The sequence below is a fragment of the Malaclemys terrapin genome, chromosome 16 (genome assembly GCF_027887155.1).
Source record: "Malaclemys terrapin pileata isolate rMalTer1 chromosome 16, rMalTer1.hap1, whole genome shotgun sequence".
Classification (NCBI taxonomy): Eukaryota; Metazoa; Chordata; order Testudines; family Emydidae; genus Malaclemys; species Malaclemys terrapin.
The window spans coordinates 28,361,647-28,384,406 of record NC_071520.1 but is presented as its reverse complement, the minus strand read 5'-3'; the positions used below and the strand labels follow the sequence as shown (position 1 = coordinate 28,384,406).

General features: G+C 38.1%; 1 protein-coding gene across 5 annotated transcripts in view; it reads left to right on the top strand.

Annotated features, from left to right (window-relative positions):
• Nucleotides 1-22,760, top strand: part of HECTD4 (HECT domain E3 ubiquitin protein ligase 4) — a 107,767-nt gene that overhangs the window by 46,786 nt on the left and 38,221 nt on the right. For 2 of the 5 annotated variants that reach the window (XM_054006903.1, XM_054006902.1), the window contains exons 17-37: nt 1,103-1,231; nt 2,440-2,564; nt 3,876-4,029; nt 4,911-5,011; nt 6,061-6,259; nt 7,703-7,849; nt 9,149-9,253; nt 10,279-10,442; nt 11,836-12,069; nt 12,387-12,579; nt 12,747-12,851; nt 13,285-13,373; nt 13,932-14,107; nt 15,207-15,342; nt 15,492-15,633; nt 15,759-15,925; nt 16,939-17,085; nt 17,862-18,046; nt 18,867-19,020; nt 20,162-20,442; nt 20,849-21,038. In XM_054006903.1, the coding sequence (XP_053862878.1) occupies nt 1,103-1,231; nt 2,440-2,564; nt 3,876-4,029; nt 4,911-5,011; nt 6,061-6,259; nt 7,703-7,849; nt 9,149-9,253; nt 10,279-10,442; nt 11,836-12,069; nt 12,387-12,579; nt 12,747-12,851; nt 13,285-13,373; nt 13,932-14,107; nt 15,207-15,342; nt 15,492-15,633; nt 15,759-15,925; nt 16,939-17,085; nt 17,862-18,046; nt 18,867-19,020; nt 20,162-20,442; nt 20,849-21,038 (3,323 nt within the window). The remainder of the gene's footprint in view (nt 1-1,102; nt 1,232-2,439; nt 2,565-3,875; nt 4,030-4,910; nt 5,012-6,060; nt 6,260-7,702; nt 7,850-9,148; nt 9,254-10,278; nt 10,443-11,835; nt 12,070-12,386; nt 12,580-12,746; nt 12,852-13,284; nt 13,374-13,931; nt 14,108-15,206; nt 15,343-15,491; nt 15,634-15,758; nt 15,926-16,938; nt 17,086-17,861; nt 18,047-18,866; nt 19,021-20,161; nt 20,443-20,848; nt 21,039-22,760) is intronic. The other 3 variants (XM_054006906.1, XM_054006904.1, XM_054006905.1) reach the window with 3 other exon arrangements.

Here is a 22,760-nt window from a genome sequence, read left to right as displayed (position 1 = left end):
GTATTTGTCGAAAATATTCAATTTGTTTATGTTTTCTTTCTGTTTCTTGATTCCAGCCATCCATTCCCTTTTATGTACAAGTATACAATAACACAGTCTTGAAAAAGAATAGGGGAGGGAGTTTTTAAGTGCATATTGTTGCAAAAATAAAACCTGATTAATATTACTGAATTAAAATGCTCATGAATAGAAAGGGGTGCAGGACACTTTCATTATAAAGAGATCTTGTATAATAGTGTGAAAGCAGGTTTATATATTGATACATTTTCCCTGGTACCTTGCAAACTGTCTCAGTTTTAACATTTATTTTTGTATAAGGTCCTTCAAAGTTTCACAGAGTGATTTATAAAATGGATTAGAATATAGAGAGAACCTTTTAGAGTTGTGTTTAATTATGCATATAGGCAGAGAGGAATACTGTATGCTCAGAGTTGGGAGATGAGTAAAGAGCTGAAATTTTTAGTAGTAAAAATTCACATAGATATTTTTGTACAACCGTTAATGAGTAGGAGAACATGAGGTTGCAGTAATGGGGAAGTAATAAGTGGGATGAGGTTTGGGATCTGTTGTTTTCACATTTACTACAGTACTTTACTATGTTAGTAAAGTTACTAATTCTCATTTCAGTCTTGTTGACCTGCACACCTCGAATCTCACACCAGAGACTGTGCGTCTCCTTTCAGCAAAGATTTCATGGTTGAGCTCTGCAGTGAGGTCTCATGTTAAGACTTCATTACTTTTATTATATACACCGCAAAACATATACACATACACATTTAGTATTGAATTACGACTACGTTTTTGAAACAAATTTAGTGCTTTATGATGCTTCATTCTTTTTAAATGTTCCATCTACTTATTAGTTCACTAAATATTTTGGTCTCCCAGCCTTCAGTATGAATTGGTGAGATTCTGCTGATTTAACAAAAACCATGTAACTCAGCGACAATAATTTGTTCAATAGCAGTAATTTTGTATCTTTCTTGTACTTTTTCCCCCTACTTGTTTCCTTTTTCATACTTTAAAAAAGCACAAGGATTGCCTGTGCCAAGTCTGATTTAAAGAGTTCAGATAATGTAAAATGTGCTTATTTATATTAAAGGCTGCATCTTCATGCTTGCGGTATCTGATGGCTGTACAGAACCACCTTCTGAGTAATACTATTTTGATTAAACCTGATGAAAATGATGACAGTGACAGCTCCTTGCAGGGAGAGACATTGAAGGTACAGGTAAACACCGAGTTTTATTCTAGTACTGCTTTCTACAGCCAGTGTTCTTCTGACAGGTCTTATGTTTCAGGAGTGCAACTTACTGGTAGAATCTGTTTGTGTTGTCAGTTTTTGTTGTGTTGAAGAAGTTATATAGTGGAAGTCAATACTGTCCCATACTTCAGCTAGAATCTGTGATTGTTCTTTGTATAGATTCATTTGACACTATATTGTTAGAGTCTGCCAGCACTTTCCTTGTAAAATTCTGCGTGAAGGTGTTTTATTCTTGGCTGTTAAAGAATGTAAAGTGTCTTCTGGACTTCATGTATTTTTTTAATGTCATATTTAGACTAGCTTTGGAATACAATTTTAGAAAACATTAACTCTAGAGATTTTTATATATAAACTTCCTGCTTTCAGAAGATGTTTTGGCCTCCTGTAACTATTGACTTCACTCATAAAATTTTTGCTGTTTTTTAACTAAAAATGGAACGGTGTTTCCCCTGGTCTCTATTAGCATGACTTTGCTAATCTTCAGAGCTTGCTGCAAGGCCCATCTTTTCTCCCTGTCCCACAGGGAGCTGGGGGAAAGGTGAAGTTGGTGGATTATGGTTGTTTCATTGATTTGAGGTTTACTAAATTGTGACTACATTTACACTGCTGCTGGAGTAGTGTTATCAGTAGATAATTCAGTTTTGTCCCAAAGCTCAGGTTGTTTTTGTAACTTATCTCATAATCTTACTAATTGTATTGCTAATGTCATTGGGCTGTTTCTGTCTGTTGCTTTTTATAGGCATTTGTATGCTTGTTATCTAATGCCATTTATGTTTAAGCTTATTGAGTAACTTCTAAATGTTTCCGTACTATTGTCTGTCTTTTTCACTATTCATCCATGTTCTCATTGTTCAGTTTCTCTCTACAGTTATCCTCATACCTTCTAGGACATTCTATCACCACTGCAGTACTCTGGCTGGCTACTTTCCTGTGCTGGATTGAGGACTCCTTCCCTCCCTAGAAACTGCGAGTGCATCCTGTAAAATGCACCTAGTTTCTCCCAGCACTTTAGGGCTTAGCATTACAAATCAAATTTAAGTCTTGGATGAATCCACTACCATAGACTTGCCAGGTCACATTATCATCATTTAATTTGGAAACCCATCATTTTGTTCAGTTGTCAGTTGTTTATTCTCTAGGAATTTAAGTATTATTGTATAACATTTTGTACCTAGGAGCTAAAGACCAGTATTTTGGCTCTTGCTACACAAATCCTGACTGGATGTGATGAAGTTTTAGAAATGCTGCAACAGGTCACTACAGCTCTTATAAACAGTGACATTTCTGACAGAGAGCAGAGGTAAGACAACCTGAATTCATACATTTAGCCTGAAATATATGAGCTGCTGCCCATTGTGTGAACCAGCTTGCTTAGTAAAGGGAAGCTAATACTATCAGAATTCTTATCTCCCTTTATTTTTGTTTTTAATTTAATGATCAAATTATTGAAGGGCTTGGAGCTATTTCTTAATATGAATTATCCTTTGGCATCACTAAGGCAGTCTTCCTTTGGAGAGCTTTGAATCGGGCTTTCCGTAAATTGATTTCAGTCGTATTAACATAATATACAGATCAGCAGACACTCGAAAAGCGTAAGTCTCTTTAGCTCTATAGTTAGTCCAATTACTTGGCTAAATACTATAAACATTATAATAATTGGAAACAACCTTAATTGCTAACATCCTTTTGGAATCCATCCTGCTAGAAATTCTGTAGTTTAGGGTCTTTATCTCCTGAAGGTCTTCTTGGCAGCAGCATTTGTATCAGTCACATTCCTTGGTGCTACTCTAATACCCTTCATATATCATCCAAGCAGCACCCTCTGCCCTCTTCCTTCAGGCAGGAAGTGAAACCTGGGACTGGAAAACAAAAAACTCCCCAAAATCTTATTGAGGGTTTTGAAAATGTCTCCATGTTGAAAAAAGAAGAGTTAGGCCTAAAAATAAGTAACTGAAAATATCCAGAATGAAGGAAGGCTTTTCTAGAAAAAATCCTGTTTCAGACTCTAGGCTTTGAGCTGCATATTCTGTTTGCACCCATAGGGTCTGTATTGTGTTTTTGGAATACGTCCCTTTTTTTGGACTGCTCTCTTATTGTCATACATACAGATTTGGATTTTTTGTGGGTTTTTTTCCTCATACGTAGTCTTGGAGACTCAGATGCCTTACAGCACTTTTATATTGTAAGGAGTTGTGGACTGGGCCCTGTGTCTACCTTTGTGTTGGTACAACGCATAGCACATTGGGGGCCTTGATCCCAACCAGAGACTCTGGGCACTACAGTAAATTAAGAATTTAATTATCATTCAGCAAACAGTCTTCTAGGACTGTCATTGCTTAATAGGAATTGCTTAACAGAAAAGATTGGTAACCTTATCATATATGTTATGAGATACTGGAGTGTTCAGTAGACAATAAAATAGACAGATTTTTCTCAATACACTTGCCCATAAAAGTACTTTGCACTTTGAATCATTTACTTACGCAATCTGCTGCACTTTGAATCATTTACTTACGCAATCTGATTTGGTATTAAACTCTTTTCTTTAAATAAAAATAGTAGTGGGTCTGTGAAAAGAATTGTTAGTGTGTACTTTTGACTCTTGTTGCAGGTTAAAAGGCCTGGAACAAGTTACCAAGGCTACTATGCTTGGTCACCTGCTTCCGGTATTACTGACATCTCTGATGCATCCAAATTTACAGACCCTCACCATGGCCGATGCACTGATGCCTCAGCTGGTACAGCTGGTACTTTATACCAGTCAGGTATGACCTTTCTACAGTGGATTGAAGTATACATATTTTTAAAACAAATTTCAACACATAAATATTAAACTTATCGATGGTATTCTCATGAAGGATACCAGGGTAAAATATCAAGACTAAGGAATAATGGTGAAATGTTAGTTCTCCAAAATGAGCTGTGCTGTTGGTGGGGTTCTTCCACAATACCAAGATTGATAAAAATGTAATAAGAACTAGTCACTTGTTGTTGTTTTGAATCAAAGCTGTCCTTGTGTTGTTCACATACAAGGAAACACATTTTAAGGTCTAGGGTGAAAAGACCAAGTCCTGATATGTTCCAGCTAGCAGCAAATTTCTCCAAACTATTAACACATGGAGAATTTTCTAATTTGTGATGGTGTTTACACAGCTACATTAACTAAAATAATTTTTTTCCTTAATTTGTTAGCTCAAGGGTTCTCAAACTTGCATGGTGAGGATCATATCCTACAAGAGATTTTCATATGCCCACTTCCCTTCGCATGGGCAATTTCACAATGTCCCTGTGGCAACTACAGCAGTTGTTTCTCTGGAAAAGTAATAATAGGAAAGCATTTAATTTATTTTTAGCTTTTTAAAAAAATATGTGATTTAGCAACTAGAAACAATGAGGCGAGCTGGTGGCATGTTTCCAGCCAGCTCTCTACAAACCATCAGCAAGTGTTCCATGGATCACAGTTCAGGAACTGCTGCTTGGCAACTACTAGTAACAGAAACAGATGCTATCCATTGTGCCCCATCCAGTTTAAGTTACAGCATTAATAACTATGCAGCGTAATATTAACAAGCTTCAGAAACCTACATGGTTCTTACAGTGAAACATGGTGTTTATGTATTGTTAAAGTTATTTGTGTTTGTTGCAGACGGCCTTGTTGCTTAAAACCCAGTCTCCAGTTTTCTCAGAGGTGGGCAGTTCCCCCAGTGGTACATCAGAGCAGAAGGGCAAGCTGTTCCCTGATGAGAGGTGATTGCCTCTTACTCCCAATATTCACGACTTTTATATTGAAAACACTCATTTTTTAATTATGTTGCTCCTGGTATGACCATTGCTGAAAAGTGACTCATAGAACAAGGATCTTAAGGGGTCAGCATTACAGTAGTCTGAATCTACAAAGCAATTTTACAGAACAAGACTTTACAAAGTGCATTTAATTTTTTGAAAAGAAATAATTTCCCATAAAGAGTTGAAATATGGGTCTAATGGGAAGCTTAGATGAAGTATAGCATGCGTGTGTGCTCTCTCTAGCTTTGGGAAAGGATTTCTGCATGCTTGAGCCCTAGGTCAATGTGTAGAATCATAGAGAGCTTTATAACAAAATGTGGTTCACTATAGCAGCATAGAGTATATTAAATTCATTGTGATTTTTAAGTAGTAAAGGGCAAGATGTAATTTATCTCTAGTCCTGGTTTTAAATCTTAGGTCACAAATGAAAAGAATATAGCCTCAACGTAAATCCAGTTATCGTGTGCAAGTTTTGTTTAATGTCATATTTAGCTTTTCTATTTGCACTGGTAGTTTTGAAAGCAGATTTTTTGAGATATGGTAAATGCAACCACTTCCTTTCCACTCCAGACTTGCACAGACTTGAATGAAATGTTACGTATATATTCTTTTATGGTGATTTTATCTTTTATCAAGCATTATCCCAGGAGGGAAGATGGATTATGTATTAAAATTCAGAGACTGGAACCAGTTTATAGTACAATACATTACTTGTTAGATATAATTTTTTCCAGGGATTTCTAGATTTCTAAAACTGTGACATATCCAAATTTACTGGTTACAGCTTGACATATTTTATTTGTAATTTAAAGTGCTCAGGTTATTTAAGCTGCCATTGTACCCTCCACACAACTGCTTAAAGTGATTAGACAAATATTTTGTTTGCCATTAGTAACCCGAAGAGAATTTTTAGGCTTTTAAAAGCATCTTATGGTGGTGTTTGAATATATAATGCAAAACAATATATATACATCATCAGTACTACCTTTTAGCTTTTTCTGTGATTTCAGAATGCTAGAAGAGAAAGAGGAGCCAGGTTTTCTCACTGGCTTGAAAATCCCAGCTCCGTGGGCTGCTGGGAAAACTGTAGAAACCGTGCATCCTGTCAGGGACAACTATAAGTTTAAAGAAACTGTACATATTCCAGGAGCTCGCTGTTTATACCTTAGATTTGATAGCAGATGTTCTTCACAGTACGATTATGATAAGGTAAGCAAGGGCCAGTACAGAAACTTCTTTATTATGTGTCTTCCATTAATGTTTCTCATTTTCATCTTTGCTGCTTCTCCTCATCCATGGCACCTTATTACTAGTAATGAGGATGATGTGGGAGGTTTTTACTAACAGCAGCACTAACATACTGTAATTCCACAAGGTCTGATTGTCCCTAGAATCCTAGAATTTAGAGATGAAAAGAAATGTAGGGTAGTAGGCAGCTGTGAATAACTTCTCAGGGGAAAGGTGTCAGTCTCATCTCTTAGCACGTGTAAAACTAGGTTGCATTATAGACTAGAAAATATATGAGGGAGCTATCCTGAAATGGCAGAGAGATTGGACTGGATGATTTAATAGATCTTTTCCATCTCTGATTTTTGTGGGGGATAATTTCTATAATTTTATTAAGAAAAGGTCAAAAAGTATGGGCTAAACATTTACAAAGGACATTTTCGGAACGTAACATCCAGTGAATGTCACTGTTGTCTAACAGGAAACTTAGTTGGTAGATTCTTAAAGAATTAGGTTCCGTACAGAACTTTTCTCCTAAGGTGCTGGAATGTGGTGATGGTAATTCAATGGAAGAAATGTAATAACCCTCAGAAAGGTTACCTCCCCTACAAACCCAGACCCACATTCCCTGTTGACATCCATTTCATGACTGCTTAGATTATTCCTCTTTATTGTAAAACATGTTGAGTTCATTCTCCTTTTTTTGGTCATCCAGTTTTCCTTATTTCTTTAACGTTAATTTAGTTGTCTCCTTTGTAGATCAGCACAGTTTGTTCAAACTGGGCAGAACTGGAAAGGATAACTTTCTGATTATAAATGGCTTGTTTACATGGATTAATGAGTATGTCTTTTCAATTTCAAGAATATAGCTAATGAAATACCACCCTTATTTTCTGTGTACTCTAAGAGCCACTTACACTGCTTAGTAATTGTTGCTGTGTATTATCTAACATTGTAGTTTGAGTCCTGTGAAAGACTTACTGGTTTTGTCACCAGTAACTTTTAAGCACTTAAAAAAAAAAAAACAAAAAAAAAACCTTTGGGCCTCATCATGTCCCCATTGAAGTCATTTGCAAACTGTTAACTCCCATTAACTTCTTCAAAAGGAGCAGGATCCAGCCCTTTATTTAGAGAGGCTGTTCTTGTGGGTTGAACATGGGACTCTGAGAGCTAGGATTGAATTCCAGATTTCTATTCCAAATTCTGCCACTGACTTCCTGTGTGATGTTGGGCAAGTCACTTAGCCCTCTCTGCCTCAGTTTCCCCATCTGTAAAATGGGGATAATAATACTTACCTGGCTGCCTATCAACCTCACAAGGCTGTTGTGAGGATTTGTTTCTTAATGTTTGTGAAGCGCTTTGAAATTGTAAAGCGCTGTGTAAGTGCTAAGTATTATTATTAGATTTTTTGTTTTTCTTTTACAGTCTAACAGTGTATTTTATGTTTTGAAGTTGGTGATCTATGCTGGTCCTAACACAAACAGTAGGAAGGTTGCTGAGTATGGAGGCAATACACTGGGATATGGCAGCCGTAGTGTCTTAGGAACGGGTTGGCCGAAAGACTTAGTGAAGGTACAGTATTACAAAACAACAATATTTCACATAGAAAAGTCCCTTTTTGAAAACTGCATAGAGATTATTTTTAACTCTTATTTTTTAGCAGTGGAGCCCAAATATTTTAGTGTAAGCTTATCTTTGAGAGCACTCGCTAAGATGGTGTTTATGTCCTTGGGGAAGGAACTCTTGTCCCATACAACATTACAGTTGCCCATATTTTATAGGAGCATGGTACTCATTTTGGCAGTAATGGCATTCCACAATCAACATCTTGTAGGGGAATCGGGAAAGAACTGCACTTCCAATCTCGGAGACTTTCAGGACACTACCATTCCCCATGAGTATATATAGCAAAAGTTCCTGCTGACCCTGAGGCTATGCAAATAGTCTCAAGGACCATAGGGGCATAGTTTTAGGACTGCACACAAGCCACTAAAAAATATTAAATATAACAATTTCTGCTCTCCTACTCATTTGTCTGTTTTTTTTTTAAATCAGTTAATATGCATTTTTTGGGAACATATATTTAACAAGAAATAGAAGTCTGAGATTCTCAAAAACCTATAGGAGCTCTATCAAGATTGGTGAACTTAGAATGTGTTCAGTATGTTCTCTCTGACTTATGTAAGATCACTTTCCTTATGTAGTTGTGGTGAAGCATAATCCTGAGTATTGTCCTATACTAAAATTGGATGTGTACTTGATAAAACATATGACATTGTTAAAGAGGAAAGCGAGAGGTGGTTGTTCAGTTAGACAGCAGTGCTTTGACTTTCAACTTGAAAGTTCTAGTCTTGGGAACACTCTGTTCCAGTGGCTCAAATTAGCAATGATAATGTTATTTTGTCAGAAATTACATAGTTTTGTTAGCAGCCCCTGCTGTTTACTTAAGTTATTTTACTAGCTTCCTCTACTTGAAGAGCTTGCCTGTCTGTTTGGCCACAGGAAAGGAACTGGTGATTATTGCCTGTGCTCTCAAAAAAATAAAGAAAATGTTTTAGTGGAAATTTGTCTGCCTGGGTTAGCTATCATAGTAGCCATATGGCGACACATACTGTCTATAGTGGGGCAAAGGAAAGAAAGCAGCAAAACCTAACCAAGGTGTAATCAGAAATGGATATCTGCATGAAAAGGGGAAGAGCTTAATTAGCATACATAATTGGAAATAAAGAGAATTTTTAAAATAAAGCAACTGTCATTCTTTTTAAAATTAATCCATAAAATAAGCCAGTTTTATAAAAAAAAAAAAAAAAAAAAAAAAAGGTGTTTGCATTGTTTTAAGTGTCTTTTTTTCCCCTCCCTTTACAATTTAAGGTGGAAGGGGATACAGTCACCTTCTCCTTTGAAATGAGGAGTGGCCGTGAGCACAACACTCCAGACAAAGCTATGTGGGGCTTTGCTTGCACTGTTCGAGCACAGGTACTGTCAATATGACCAGTGTTGTCAGATAAGCTGAACTTAAATTTTTCTCTGATTTACATTATGTACATTATTTTAATTTTAAAAAACAAATGGTGGTTGTATTTTTGAAACAGACCTAAATGTTGGGGTTTGGGTTAAAAAAACAACAGAACAGCTGTTTGGATGGCCATCTCTTTACATTGGAAGGGAGCTACTGCCTTAAATCTCTCACTTCTTCGTTGGCTAGATAGGGTTAGGCACACTTTGTAGTATGATTAGGCTTTGGAACAATGGATGACAGTTCTAAGTCCCCTCTGCTTATCTGTTATGAAGCATCAATGGTGCGGACTTGGAGGAGACCACTAGATATCCATCCAGGCTTGCAGAATATGAGTTCAGTGGGGGTGGGGGGGTTGAGTATCTACTAGTAAGCTGGGCATCAAAGGTATAAATAATGGCTCTAGGACAGACTTGGGAGGAGAGGCAGGAAACTGGGATCAAGTACTATGGAGAAAAATTCATACCACTGTGCCCAGGAGATAAGACAAAATCTGGTCTAAGAGAAGATAAAATGGAGTTTTCAGAGGTGATGGATTGCCTGCCCTCAAAAAAATAATTTAGTCCTTTTGGGTTATATGGCTTCCAGTTTTGTAAGCACATAAATTTCTTAGTACACCTCTACCCCAATATAACGCTGTCTTTGGGAGCCAAAAAAATCTTACCGCGTTATAGGTGAAACCACGTTATATTGAGCTTGCTTTGATCCGTCGGAGTGCGCAGCCCTGCCCCCCTGGAGCACTGCTTTACTGCGTTATATCTGAATTCGTGTTCTATCGGGTCGCGTTATATCGGGGTAGAGGTGTATTCAAATTCAGTTCTTATACATTCTGATTTGTAGTGTTAAGTAAAAAATAAATAAAATTGCCAGAGCTTGTTTTATTGTGGCACTGTATGATATGCATGCCATATTTTGAAGTAGATTGCTTAGAGAGCCACTTTAAAGTTAATTGGATTGTTGTGGTTTATCCCTGTCAATACTGCAGGAGTCTTCAGAAGATGTGTCAGGAGGATTACCATTCTTGGTTGACCTGGCTTTAGGCCTTTCTGTGTTAGCTTGCTCCATGCTAAGGATATTATATAATGGACCAGAAATTACGAAAGACGAGGAAACATGCCAGGAACTCTTAAGATCTAAACTGTTACAGAGGTAAAAAATCTTGGTTTTAATCTGAATTTAATGTAATTGTGTGCAGTGTAATTGTAGCAGTGTTGGTCCCAGAATATTAGGAACACAGGGCAGATTTTGGGCTCGCCACTCTCCTATAGAATAATGGGTTTGCCCCGGCCTCCTTGATCCATCTTTGACCTCCAAGGTTAATATCACCAATCATCCTTCCAATGCGTACCCCTCAATTCCAAAGTTCTTCCAGAAGAGTCCTTAGAGGACCAAGGTACTAGTTTGCTGATCCTAAAAGCTCCAAAAATGCCATGCTGAACAAGGCCCCTGCTTGTCCACAAAAACATTTGGGCTCAAGGATCCGCACCAGATCCCAAAGTGTGATGAGGTTATTTGGTACAAATTATAGACTTGGTTTGTGCGCATTGTCTTTTCTGAACTTGTCAGTTAACCCAATGTCTTTTGAAGAGGGTGTAATCATAATTAAGGCTGTGAGTTTGTCACAGAGGTCACGGATTTGTGAGTTTGTCACGGAGGTCACGGATTCCGTGACTTTCCGTGACCTCTGTGACTTTCCATGACCTCGATGACTTCTGCAGCAGCCAGTGCGCCTGGCACAGAGGCAGCCCAGGCAGCCCCTCCGCCAGGTGCATCGGCTGCTGATGGGGCAGTATTGGGCCATTGTGCCTGCCCCCCCAGCAGCAGAGTTTGGTTGAGGGACAGGGGGTTGGGGCACCAGATTAGGTGAGGTGGGCTCTGGGCAGTGCTTACCTGTGGGGCTCCCTGGAAGTGGCGACCTCACCCTTGCTCAGCTGCTGGGTGGGGGCGTGGCCAGGCGGCTCTGCGGGTTGCCTCCACCCAGAGCGCTGGCTTCGCGGCTCCCATTGTCCGCCCCTCTCTCCCCACCAAGTTTTATTCACTGGTATTTTTAGTAAAAGTCATGGACAGGTCATGGGCCATGAATTTTTGTTTACTACCCATGACCTGTCCATGACTTCTACTAAAAATACCCGTGATTAAAATGTAGCCTTACTCATAATCCATGAGGTAGACTTTTTCTGCGCTGTGAGGCTTTGGATTCATGTTTTGTTCCAAACTTTGACATGTGGCAATTCACTATAACCTTGGGGTAAAAGGTTTGTCAAAATTTGACTCAATAAAGACTGCTTCGGGTTTATGCATTATAAGACAGATCCTGTTCTCGTTTACGTCAGTGGCAGAATTTCCATTGGTTTCAGTGGGTGTGGTATCCAACCCTTATGAAGCACGAACCTCATACTTTCTTCATGTTCTGAAGTAAAGCCATATATACAATATTTTTAGGCAGGGTGTTGCACTATGCCTTTCTCAACCTGAAGAGTAAGAGCTAGAAAGAAACTAAAGGCTCTTTAATATGGGTAACTGTTTATCTTTATTTTCTCAGATGCCAGTGGCAGGTGGAGGCCAATGGGGTAATATCTCCAGCCCTCACTCCAAGTCCTTCTCCACTGCCTCTTACTATAGATGAGGATCGAGAATTCACATATCCTTCTGATGTCCTAGTTCCTCCTGTAGGACATTACTTTGATCTGCCTAGGATCAGGTTGCCTCCAGGAATCATGATAAAACTCAGGGAAATATCTGGACGTGCTCGGCCTCAGTTTAGACCTAGTATAAAGTAAGTAACTGTTTCTTCACCACTATTTTGCTAATTTGTTTTATTATTATTGAAATTGATACACAAAGTGCTGTCAAATGCACAAGGCAAGCAAACTAAATAAAAATATTCTCCAATCCCTCAGTAGTAGTAAATGTAGGATGATATTTGTAACAATAATATTAAGCACAGAAATATCAGATGGAAATAGATAATTCTCAACTTGGTGTGCATTCAATAGTTCCTAAAGCAAAATTTCTTGACTACCGTGGCTGGTGAACTGTAAAAATAAATAATGTTGTATTCTTGCTAATCAGTTTGGTTTCCATCTGTAACAGAGAAGTGATTCAGCCAGATGTAATGGAGGAGATGGTAGTTTCATGTGTTATTAAACATTTGAACTTGGTTGATGCACTCCAGTCCCTAATCAACTTCCAGTATCAAGAAGAACATGCTGAGGAATATGATTTGCTGTGTAAAATTATGGGAGAGACCTTTAAGAAGCTAAATGCCATGGAAAGACAATTGCAGGTAAGACTGCTAAAGAAATAACTTTTATTACTAACTACTAAGGATATTACTAACATAGAAATGTAAAAAAAAAAACCCTCAAAATGCACTTGAAGACCCCTTTTCTCTTACTGAAGCTAAGATAAATGGATGCTTATGTATAGTCAATATTTTTGTATCTTTACCAGAGTGTAGCTGAATTGGAACAGAGATGGCAGAATGAGGTAGATGATGCCATACATGGGAAGCTGGAAAACAATGTTCCATTCTTTTATGATTATCATTTCAATGAGGTAAGCATTGCATTTATCCCATTCATTTATAGAGATAAGTTTGCTCTCTTATTTTTGCATTTGTAGACTGCAGTATAATTACTCTTTTCTTTCATTTACTGCTAAGTTTTTCAGTGTGTAAGTTTTAGTACTAAAAAATTATAGTGCATGCTTTCAAGTTGTCTAATGTATATGCTGACAATAGGAATTCATCATAAATGTCGATCACTATTGCTTTTTGGAGTAATTTTTGTTAGGAATATAAAAAGAGTAAGATCTCCCAAAAATGTATTATGATTTCCCAGTGTCTGTATCTGCAATTAAAAAGTTGGCAATTAGATATGAGTGATTAATATTCTTGGTTTGTAACCATGGACATTTGTAATGCATACGTGCAAAAAAAAATTCCATGATCGTACTGAATCGGATACATTTTTATCCTGTTCTTCTCTAGAGCAAAATGAAAGAATTGGAACTTCTATGTTCAATGAAAGAAATTTCCTTTGATGGAAGTGATCTTGAGAATATGGTCCTGTCATTGAGGTTAGTAGTTGGATCTGTTAGCTGAGCGTTCTAGGCCCTGATTCAGCCTAGTTTCTTAAGTATATGCATAACTTTAATCACATGCAGTCTTACTGAGTTAGGTAAGACTACCCACTGGTTTAAAGTTATGCATGTGGTTAAACGTCTTTCCAAATCAAGACCTAAGTCTTGTATGAAACTTCTCGGTGATTTTTACCTACCAAAGTGAAACAGAAGCCTTGATTAGATTGTTGTTTTGAAAATAGAATTGAAAGGCCTCTTCAAATTGCTGGTAACTGCATAAAGAGGGTCATCTTTGGGAAGATCAAAGTTCATCAAAATTTGAAATGCTGGAGACATAAATACAGTTGACTGTTTATGGATGTTATGTAACGGGGAGGCAGAAAAAAAAACAATAGGATTATTCTGTTTTCTATTTGAATACATTTCTTAACTCAAAAACAGTAATTAAAGAGATTACAAGAGGGACATCTTTAAAATGTTACCAGTTAAGATATGTTATATCAGGAGGCATAAAGAACAACTAAGTTTACACTGTTTTTTCGTTCACCATTTTAGGGAGAAATTTTTTCAAGAAGTCAATTCTCTGATTCAGAAGCCCTCACATCCCTTGGCTAAAACAAAAACATTAGTAAAGAGCTTGATGAATAGAGCAGAGCTACTGTTGCATGTTACTATTGCAGCACAAGCTGGTATCACAAGAAGTATATCCGGTACCCCTGCTGAGACACCAGGTACCAATTTACAGTGCATCTGATTATTAGACCTGAATGTTTGCTAGTATTATTTGCTATGAATATAAATGACACCTGTAATTAATCATCTGTAATGCCCCTTAAGATCACATTTCTCTACCTATTTTTCCTTTTCCATTTAACAAGCAGTGAATTTGTTTTTAGGGCTCTGTTTACTATTTGCCTACCAGTGTCACCATGTTACCAGCATAACTCTGTGAATAGTGCTAACTAATTTCAAAACCAATAAGTGGAATTTGCAACATTAATAACAATTATATTGCAAACATAGTCTGTTTAGTCTTTTTTACATTTCTCATTTATATAGCTTGATTTTAAAAATAAAATAATTAGGTCTTCTGATTACTATAATCTTGCACACCCCAATCGAATCACCTCTGATTCCTCTCCTTTCCTATTGATAAATAATTCCAGGTTCTGCAATTTCACATTATAAGTAAATATTTCATTATAAGACTATTATTAGATGGTGTAAAGAGAGAGGATTAAGAAGGTGGTAGCCCGTCAACAATAACCTTTTCTATCAGAGGTTGCCTTAATATAGAAACTGGCTGTAAAAATGAAATGCAGAAACTTTAAGAATTACCCGTTAATTAGATGGTCTTGAAATGTTAAGATAAACATGGATGGAAGACAACTTCTAAGGGAAGTGACCCAGTGTTAATTAACATTTCTGGGTCTATAGAAACTCTTTGTTCTTTTTCATCCAAAACTTATTAGGTACACTCTGAATTGCTGATGTAAAATAAAAGTGAAATTACATATTTTCCACTTTCCTTACCTAAAGCTGACTCAATGATACTGCAGTCTCCTAAAATGTAAATACTACACACAGTAATAATAAAACACGTAATCCGAATCAAACCAGGTACCTTGAAATAAAACTTAAGAATGTATGAGGTTGCCAGCAGAAGAGCCATTTAAATGGCGTTTCAGATTCTTGCGTGGGATTAGGGGAAATGCATTTGATGTTTTGTGTAGGTTGTTGTTTGTGTTTTAATTTGTTTCCTAATTTGTTTAGAAATTGTTTTACACTGCAAGACCAGCAGTGACAGAACCTTGTTTTATAACACTGCAGCTTGTAAATCAGCATCTGAAACAAAAGTGATATCTCATGCTGTCCGCCAGCCTGTCTTCCTTCGTAGCATGTCGGCACCTTCTGACCTAGAAATGATTGGAAATGAAGATTTGGAGTTCACTAGATCAAGTCAGAGGTATGCAGATGGTAGTCCACTGAATTGCTGTATGAAACACCTAAAAGTATATTCTGTAGTTCTGTTAATAATGTACCATGTTTTTAGAAGAAAATTTTTCATAGACAAGCCCATTCTTAAATTCTCTAATAAGTGCTGTTTTCCCATAGGCGGCGCCATGTTACTAGTCATAGAAGTAGCTCTTTTACTCTTCTTCAATCTTTGACCGTCGAAGATAGCAGAGATAAACCTACATACAGTGTCTTGTTAGGGCAGCTGTTTGCTTTCATTGGGACAAATCCTGACCAAGCGGTATGTCATGCTAAACATGCTAAATCCTTATATGCTCAAGCACAAATGTAACATCAGCTTTTAATCTAAGTTGAAAGTTACAGATGTGGGGCTTCTGAAGTAAAACAGAGACATTTCTTTATAAGGTATCCAGTAGCAGTTTTCTGTTAGCTGCTCAGACCAGGTGGCGTCGTGGGAACACAAGGAAACAGGCACTGGTGCATATGAGAGAGCTTCTAACAGCAGCAGTTCGGGTTGGTGGTGTTACACATCTTGTGGGTCCAGTGACTATGGTACTTCAAGGAGGACCAAGGTAAGTTGTTCCTCAGAACTTTATTAAACTTTTGGTCCTAGATGGTGTGCTTTATGCAAGGAATGGTACTACATTACACCAACAGCATTAAGGAGATAACTGGCTTTCCATGCCCAGGGCATGAGTTCTCAGATTTTGTTATGACCAGTCCTCTTGTGAGGCATCTTGGAATTCCTTTTAATGTTTCCCACAGTGCTTCAAAAGAATTGGTATGTCCTATCACCTGTCAGAAGGTACAGGTATCACAGAGTCTTATGAGATACTGCTGTTTGAGGACTAGCTGCAAGTGATTTTTAGCAAGTTCATCTCAGTGTATGACTAAAGACAGGGAAAGAAGTAGGAATTGTAACCCCACCACCAAGATACCTGCTGCTGCCTCTCAACCCCTTTAGGCCAATGACCCATTAGTTGAGAACTGCTGACTTAGGAGAATTGAGTGAGCGAAGACTTGGATTTGGTTTGTATTATGTTGTTGCGGCCTAGTGGCTGTGTGCAAGGCTAGGGAGGTAAAATGTTCAGGTGTTAACAATTATATAATACATTTCAACTAATGGCAAGAACACATAAAGCACGAAAGAGATTCTTTTACATTTGTGATTTAAATCTAAACACACACCAAATAAAATGAATTGATAAGATCTGAACTAGTGGGTTTTATGGCATGAGGTAACAAAATCGGATTTAGGCTCTTTTATAAAAACTTTTTAATGTAACTGTAAAAGTAAATTCAAATAGTTTGTTGGGCGTCTGGAACCAGTTTCTCAGTTAGGCAGTGTAGCCAGAATGGTGATTTAAGTCAGTATTTTGCATGCATTTTGGAGAGCAGAACAAGGATGCCGTATTTTGTAGCATTAAGCATTTCTTACATTTTATATAAATCGGGTATAGAATTTTGTCTTCAAATCTTCCATGAATTCTTTCAAATTGTGGCGATTTCCTGTAGCTTTGTTTTGAAAGCTTTTAATTTTACTTGGCGCAAAAAGACATGATTTCAAATATATAACTTCCAACAGAATCGAAGAACTCACTTGTGGCGGGATGGTGGAACAAGTCCAAGAAGCCTTTGGAGAGACCATGACCTCGGTGGTTTCATTGTGTGCTCGTTACCCCATTGCTTGTGCAAATAGCATTGGCCTCTTGTGCACTATACCATATACAAGGTAGGAAAGGTTTTGCTTCAAGAAGGAGAGAGAAAAGAATGGTTAGATTCTTTTTATACAGTTGTGCCATATAGTTACGTGTTGCTTCAAAGGGAAGAATTATTATGTAGAGTGGAATGGACTTTGTTGTTGTTTTTTAAAATCATCCTGTAATATCTCCTGGCAGTGTATTCTGGTGGAATAAGCACAGGGGTGAGCATTGGGAGGGCCTGAGTCTTGGCTCTGCCACTGATTTGTTCTATAGCAATGGGCAAGACACTTCAGCTTTCTCGGTTTGCCTAAAGTAAGCATAGTACCTAGCCAACTATCTCTTGGGGTGTTGTGAGGATTAATGAACATTATGAGAGCATTTTAAACATATAAAGTTCTATATAAATATAAAATATTACTGTTGTTAATGGTGAGGCATGAAATAAAGATGATTGATATGTCTTCCATTTTTAGCAGGTGGCATAACTCAAAATGATGCTCTGTAGACTCCATATAGATTTAATAACCCTTTATATAGCACTTAAGCGTCTATTAGGAACAGCTTGGCATCAAGACCATGACATTCAGAGATAATGCTGGATGACAAACTTGGAGAATATCCTGTTACATTTTGTCCCTTCTAAGGCTAAAGTAATAGAGGAAACATTGAATTGTCCAATGCTACAATGAAAGCTGTGATAAATAGATACAGTACATATGCTGAGAAATGTGGGATAGCTTGTGTATGTTGAAAACGGTTGAGAAGTTACTGCAGTACAACCTTAATTCTTTGTTCTTCTGAATAGGAGTGAAGAGAAGTGCTTGGTACGCAGTGGCCTGGTGCAGCTTATGGACAGGCTCTGTAGTTTAAGCAGCCAGACAGAATCCAGCTCAAATGAAAAGCAGACTAAAAAACAGAAGGTGGCTACTATGGCTTGGGCTGCCTTCCAGGTCCTAGCCAATCGCTGTGTTGAATGGGAAAAAGAAGAGGGTAGGAGTAGTGTTGATATTACATATTGTCTATTTTAAAATTGCTGCTAGACATTGAGTTCGTGTATGAGAGGAAACAGTATAGATATTTTTAAAATCTTGCATTGACCAGACACTGACATTTAGGAATAATTATTTTTATTAAATATAAAATATTTTATTATATATATTAAAAGTTATGAAGTGCTTTGAGATCTATTGATGAAAAGTGCTGTGTAAGAGCTAGGTAGTATTATTTATTTACAAAAAGTGTTGAGATGGGATTTTAAAATGAGTGGGAGGGGTGGTGTTTTTAAATGAAGAGGGGCTTGGGTAACTTAGTGTCAGGTTTAATCAACAGTATATGCAATGGCTCAAATTCTTCTTTGGTGTGACTCCAACGGAATAATTTTGTCATTTCAGTATTTTTTTTAATCTGATAGGCTGTTGGTGAACTTGAAAAAGTTCTGTTGGCTCTAATATTCTTATATTTATAGAAAACCAGTATGTACATTTAGATACCCATCTGAAATTTCTGGAGCCTGGGTTTTCTCTAAATTGTGTCTTTATGTGAAATTAGCAAAATTACTTTGGTGGGAAACTTACTCACTTAAATATTATCCACATAAATAGAATAGTATGTTCAACAACACTGTCTCATAAGACTGAGTGTCCTTTTGTTACCTAGCAACTAGATGTTATTGCAGGTTTGACTTTAACTCAGAATGATTTTTTGTAAGCAATTACTGAACTGTAAATGAATGTGTCTAGGTTTTTCCAATATATCGCTTTTTTATCATGTATACGTTTAACAATTGTACATTCTTGCATTCCCTTTGAAGGTGGTTCAACAGAGGCTGTTCATTCTGGTCTGGCTCGTCAAGTCTCCAGCCTTCTTACCAATCACCTGGCACGAGCGACAGAATGTTGTGGTAATCAGGCCGCTGGAAATGATGCACTGCAAGATGTACTTAGCCTTCTTAATGACCTGTCAAGGTACTGGAAGTACTTCAATAAAGTCTTTTTTTTTTTTTTTTTTTTTTTTTTTTTTCTGGACTACTGTCCAGCGTTGGAAAGCACTTCATTTCCTCTAATGGAAACAGTAAAGATAATGACACCTCTTTCAATACCATTGCAAAAGCTTGAGGCTACTTTGAAATGTGGCCTGCAGCGTAATTTTAGGATTAATCCCTTGTTGCTAGCAGGTGAGGGTATCTAGACGTCCAGTAGTACTTTCTGAAATTGAAATCTATACTCTGTGTGGCAGAGTCAAGTGACTTGTTTGACAACATTAATGAGCTTATGTGTGTCACATGCCTGCATATTTTTAAGATATATGCTGTAACGGAGTAATAGTTTATTCATTAAGAATGAAACCATTCAGTATAATGCCATTGTAAACCTGGCCCTGCTGTCCTTGGTATAGTTTTTATTAACCTCAATAGGAGTTGTACACTGGGAACAACTGCAAGATTGAATATGAAGACTGCAGTCTCACATACTGTTTTTGGCATCTTACTGTGTCTTTTTGTTGATGAAAAGTGACACACAGCTGCAGTAATACCATAGCTAAAGAACTTTTTTGTATTTGTTCTGGGCTGTGGAGTACGTACTGAAATAATACAGTACTTGTATGTTACAAAGGAGATTAGTGGAGCGGAATATCACAGACTTCACAGTTGCGCTTATGTTTATAAGCTTTGGTGCCTAGGGAAGCTTTCTTGGATTTTTTGAGCCGGAGGGTTAATGGGACTAAATAGCAGCATTTAAACTGTTTTGCTCTAAAATTTGTCATGAAATCTCAAATAATGGAACTATCTTCAAGAGCTGTTTTATGAGAGATTATATGGGAAACAGGCAAACATTTTTATGGGAGTTGTATAAGAGGCTCCAGACACCAAAGAGAAATAATGAGGTATCATTCATCTTGCATTTGAAATTGATTACTACTTAACTCTGATGGACCATTTTGTGTGTTTAATTTTAAGTACAGGCTTTAATAATATAATCATATATTGCCATAAAGATCCCTTTACCCGTGGCAGGATGTCATCGTATAGTTTGTATTTGATTACAGGAGTATGATTTAACTTTCCTGTTTTGCAGTCAGAGAGATGACTATGCTCTTTTCTCTCAGGAGTCACATAGGTAAAGCGATCCTGAGCCAGCCAGCCTGTGTGTCCAAACTTCTCTCACTGCTTCTGGACCAACGACCGTCTCCAAAACTCGTCCTTATAATCCTCCAGTTGTGTCGTGCTGCGCTTCCTCTCATGAGTGTAGAAGACTGTGGAAATGTTGAACTGCCCCCATGGAGTTACTCTGTGCCCTCCCTGAACAGTGAACAGGATGACCCCAGTGACCCAGCCTCCAAGATTGCATCACTACTCTTAGCAAAATTGGCAGATTATGTGGTGCCAGGTGCTAACCGTTTCTCATGTCTAAATGTTTGTTCTTATTATGGGTAATAAGTGTGCCACAAGCTTGAGAAATAATGCATTATTGTGCAAGAGGCGTGTGTTGACAAAAGGCACAGTTAGGATAAATGGGTATTAAATGTTCGTGTTCAGAAGGTTAACTTGCCAAAAATTTAACAGCAGGATGAGTTTGAATATCTAGTAGTGGGCATGTTTCTATAACTCTGGCATTCTGACCATTCAGTGTAGTTCAATTTTCTGAATAGGATGCTTATTGCAGACACGTGAAAGAAAGCTCATATAAATCTAAAGGCAATACATTTAAAGCCAGGAAAGTTTGTTAAGGAAGCTGACTTCAAAACAATCCTTGAAAGTATCTGACTGTTGCTCTTTTTCTTTTCTGCTTGAAGGATGTCAGACAGTTCTGTCTCCAACTGCATCTGAACCAGATACCACTTTGGCAAAAACCAGCCCCAAAAATTCCATAAAAGGAGATAAAGATCCTGGAGAAGAGAGTGAGGCAGTGGATGGTAAACTTTCTATTTTTATTCACAAACGGGAAGATCAGTCATCCCATGAAGTCCTTCAGCCCTTACTGAGGTAACTTTTAACTCAATGGATGATTAGAATTAACAAAGCAATTTGGGGGTTTCCATCTTTATTTCTATACAGTGCCAGAACTGTAGGAAGATTTTGTGTTGGAGATGATCATAACTGAGCAAAAGCAAAATGCTTCAAATTTTGTTTTCTGTTGCTCCTTGTAAACAGTGGGATTTTTATCCAAAAGTGAGTTTTGGTGATGATGTGCAGCTACATAAATAGAAATGCACACAGCTACATTGAAAGTTAAACCACAGTTCCCCAAACTTGGCACATTGATGCACAGACACCATCAGCTCAAAAATCAAATTTTCATTTGTACTTTACTTATATATTAGCGAAAGAGAACTCTTTTCTTTCACCTATTTGTTTTTGTGTATTTGACAGCACCTGGTGTATAGTCAGGTTCATTACTTTGTTGATGGTCAAATGCATTTCAAGTCTAATTCACTAACATAGCGACCTTGTCTGTGCACTAATCTAGGGGAAGCTTAATGTTCATATTCTTCCCCAGGACCTGCAAGAGTGTGTGAACCAGTGACCACAGCGACAAAGCTGAAACTTCAGAGGCAGATATGCAAAGAGGGAGGGAGAGGGTAGAGAAGTCACAGCCTGTTTGGGGAGTGTTGCTCTTTGATCTGCTCAGAAACCACAGCAGGGGAGCAGAAAAACCCTTTCAAATGTGTTTTTAAAAGAATTAAACACAGGACCCACTACTTAAATGGTACTCTATCAGAAAATTTGAAGATCCTCCTGTTAATCCACAACACAAGGTGATATTACAAATATTAGAATCACCAGAAGAAAAATTATTTTAAATGTCACTCTCAGTAAGGCCCTCCATTAGAATAATTCCATTAGAGCTTCAGAAGTGAACCTAGTTTTCAGTCATACCAACTCAGACTGTGATCTCTGTAAAACTCACAAGAGACCCCTCCAAAATAAAAGTAGGGTGCTGGAAGAAGTGATATTGGTACTTCATTACATGCAGGGCTGGCTGTAGGCACCAGCAAAACAAGCTGGTGCTTGGGGCGGCACATTTTTAGGAGTGGCATGGCCGGCGCCAGAATGCCACCCCTGCCGCCCCTAAAAATGTGCCACGGCCACCCTAGCTCACCTCCGCTGCTGCCGCCGCTCACACACCACGGCGTGCAAAACAGTTGATTCACGCTCTGCTGCTCGCCTTCCCTCCCAGGCTCTCAAACCTGGGAGGGAGGGGGAGATCCCGAGCGGCCACGGCGCGCGAAACAGCTGATTCGCGCACCGCTGCTCCCCCTCCCTCCCAGGCTTGAGAGCCTGGGGGGAGGAGGCAGGGCTGGGGATTTGGGGAAGGGGCGGAGTTGAGGCGGGGCTGGGGGGTGGGGTAAGAAAAAAACGGGGCAAGGGAGGGCGGCCAAAATTGATTTTGCTTGGGGCGGCAAAAATCCTAGAGCCGGCCCTGATTACATGACACCCCTGTCTCCGAGTCAGCCTTGAACCACTGCCTCAGTATAATGCTAACAGGCAGTGTTGTTAAACCATTCCTGCCAGCAGTGCTCTCTTTCAGATGAAATATAAAACCAAGACTCTTAGGCACTCATGGCCACTAAAAAAACTCATGATACTTTTTTTATAAAAATAGGAGAATTAACTGCAGTAGCATCGCCAAATTGCAATGTGAATAACTACATTCTATATACTTACATTTCTCCTGCAGTTTCAGTACAATGGTAATCTTCCCAT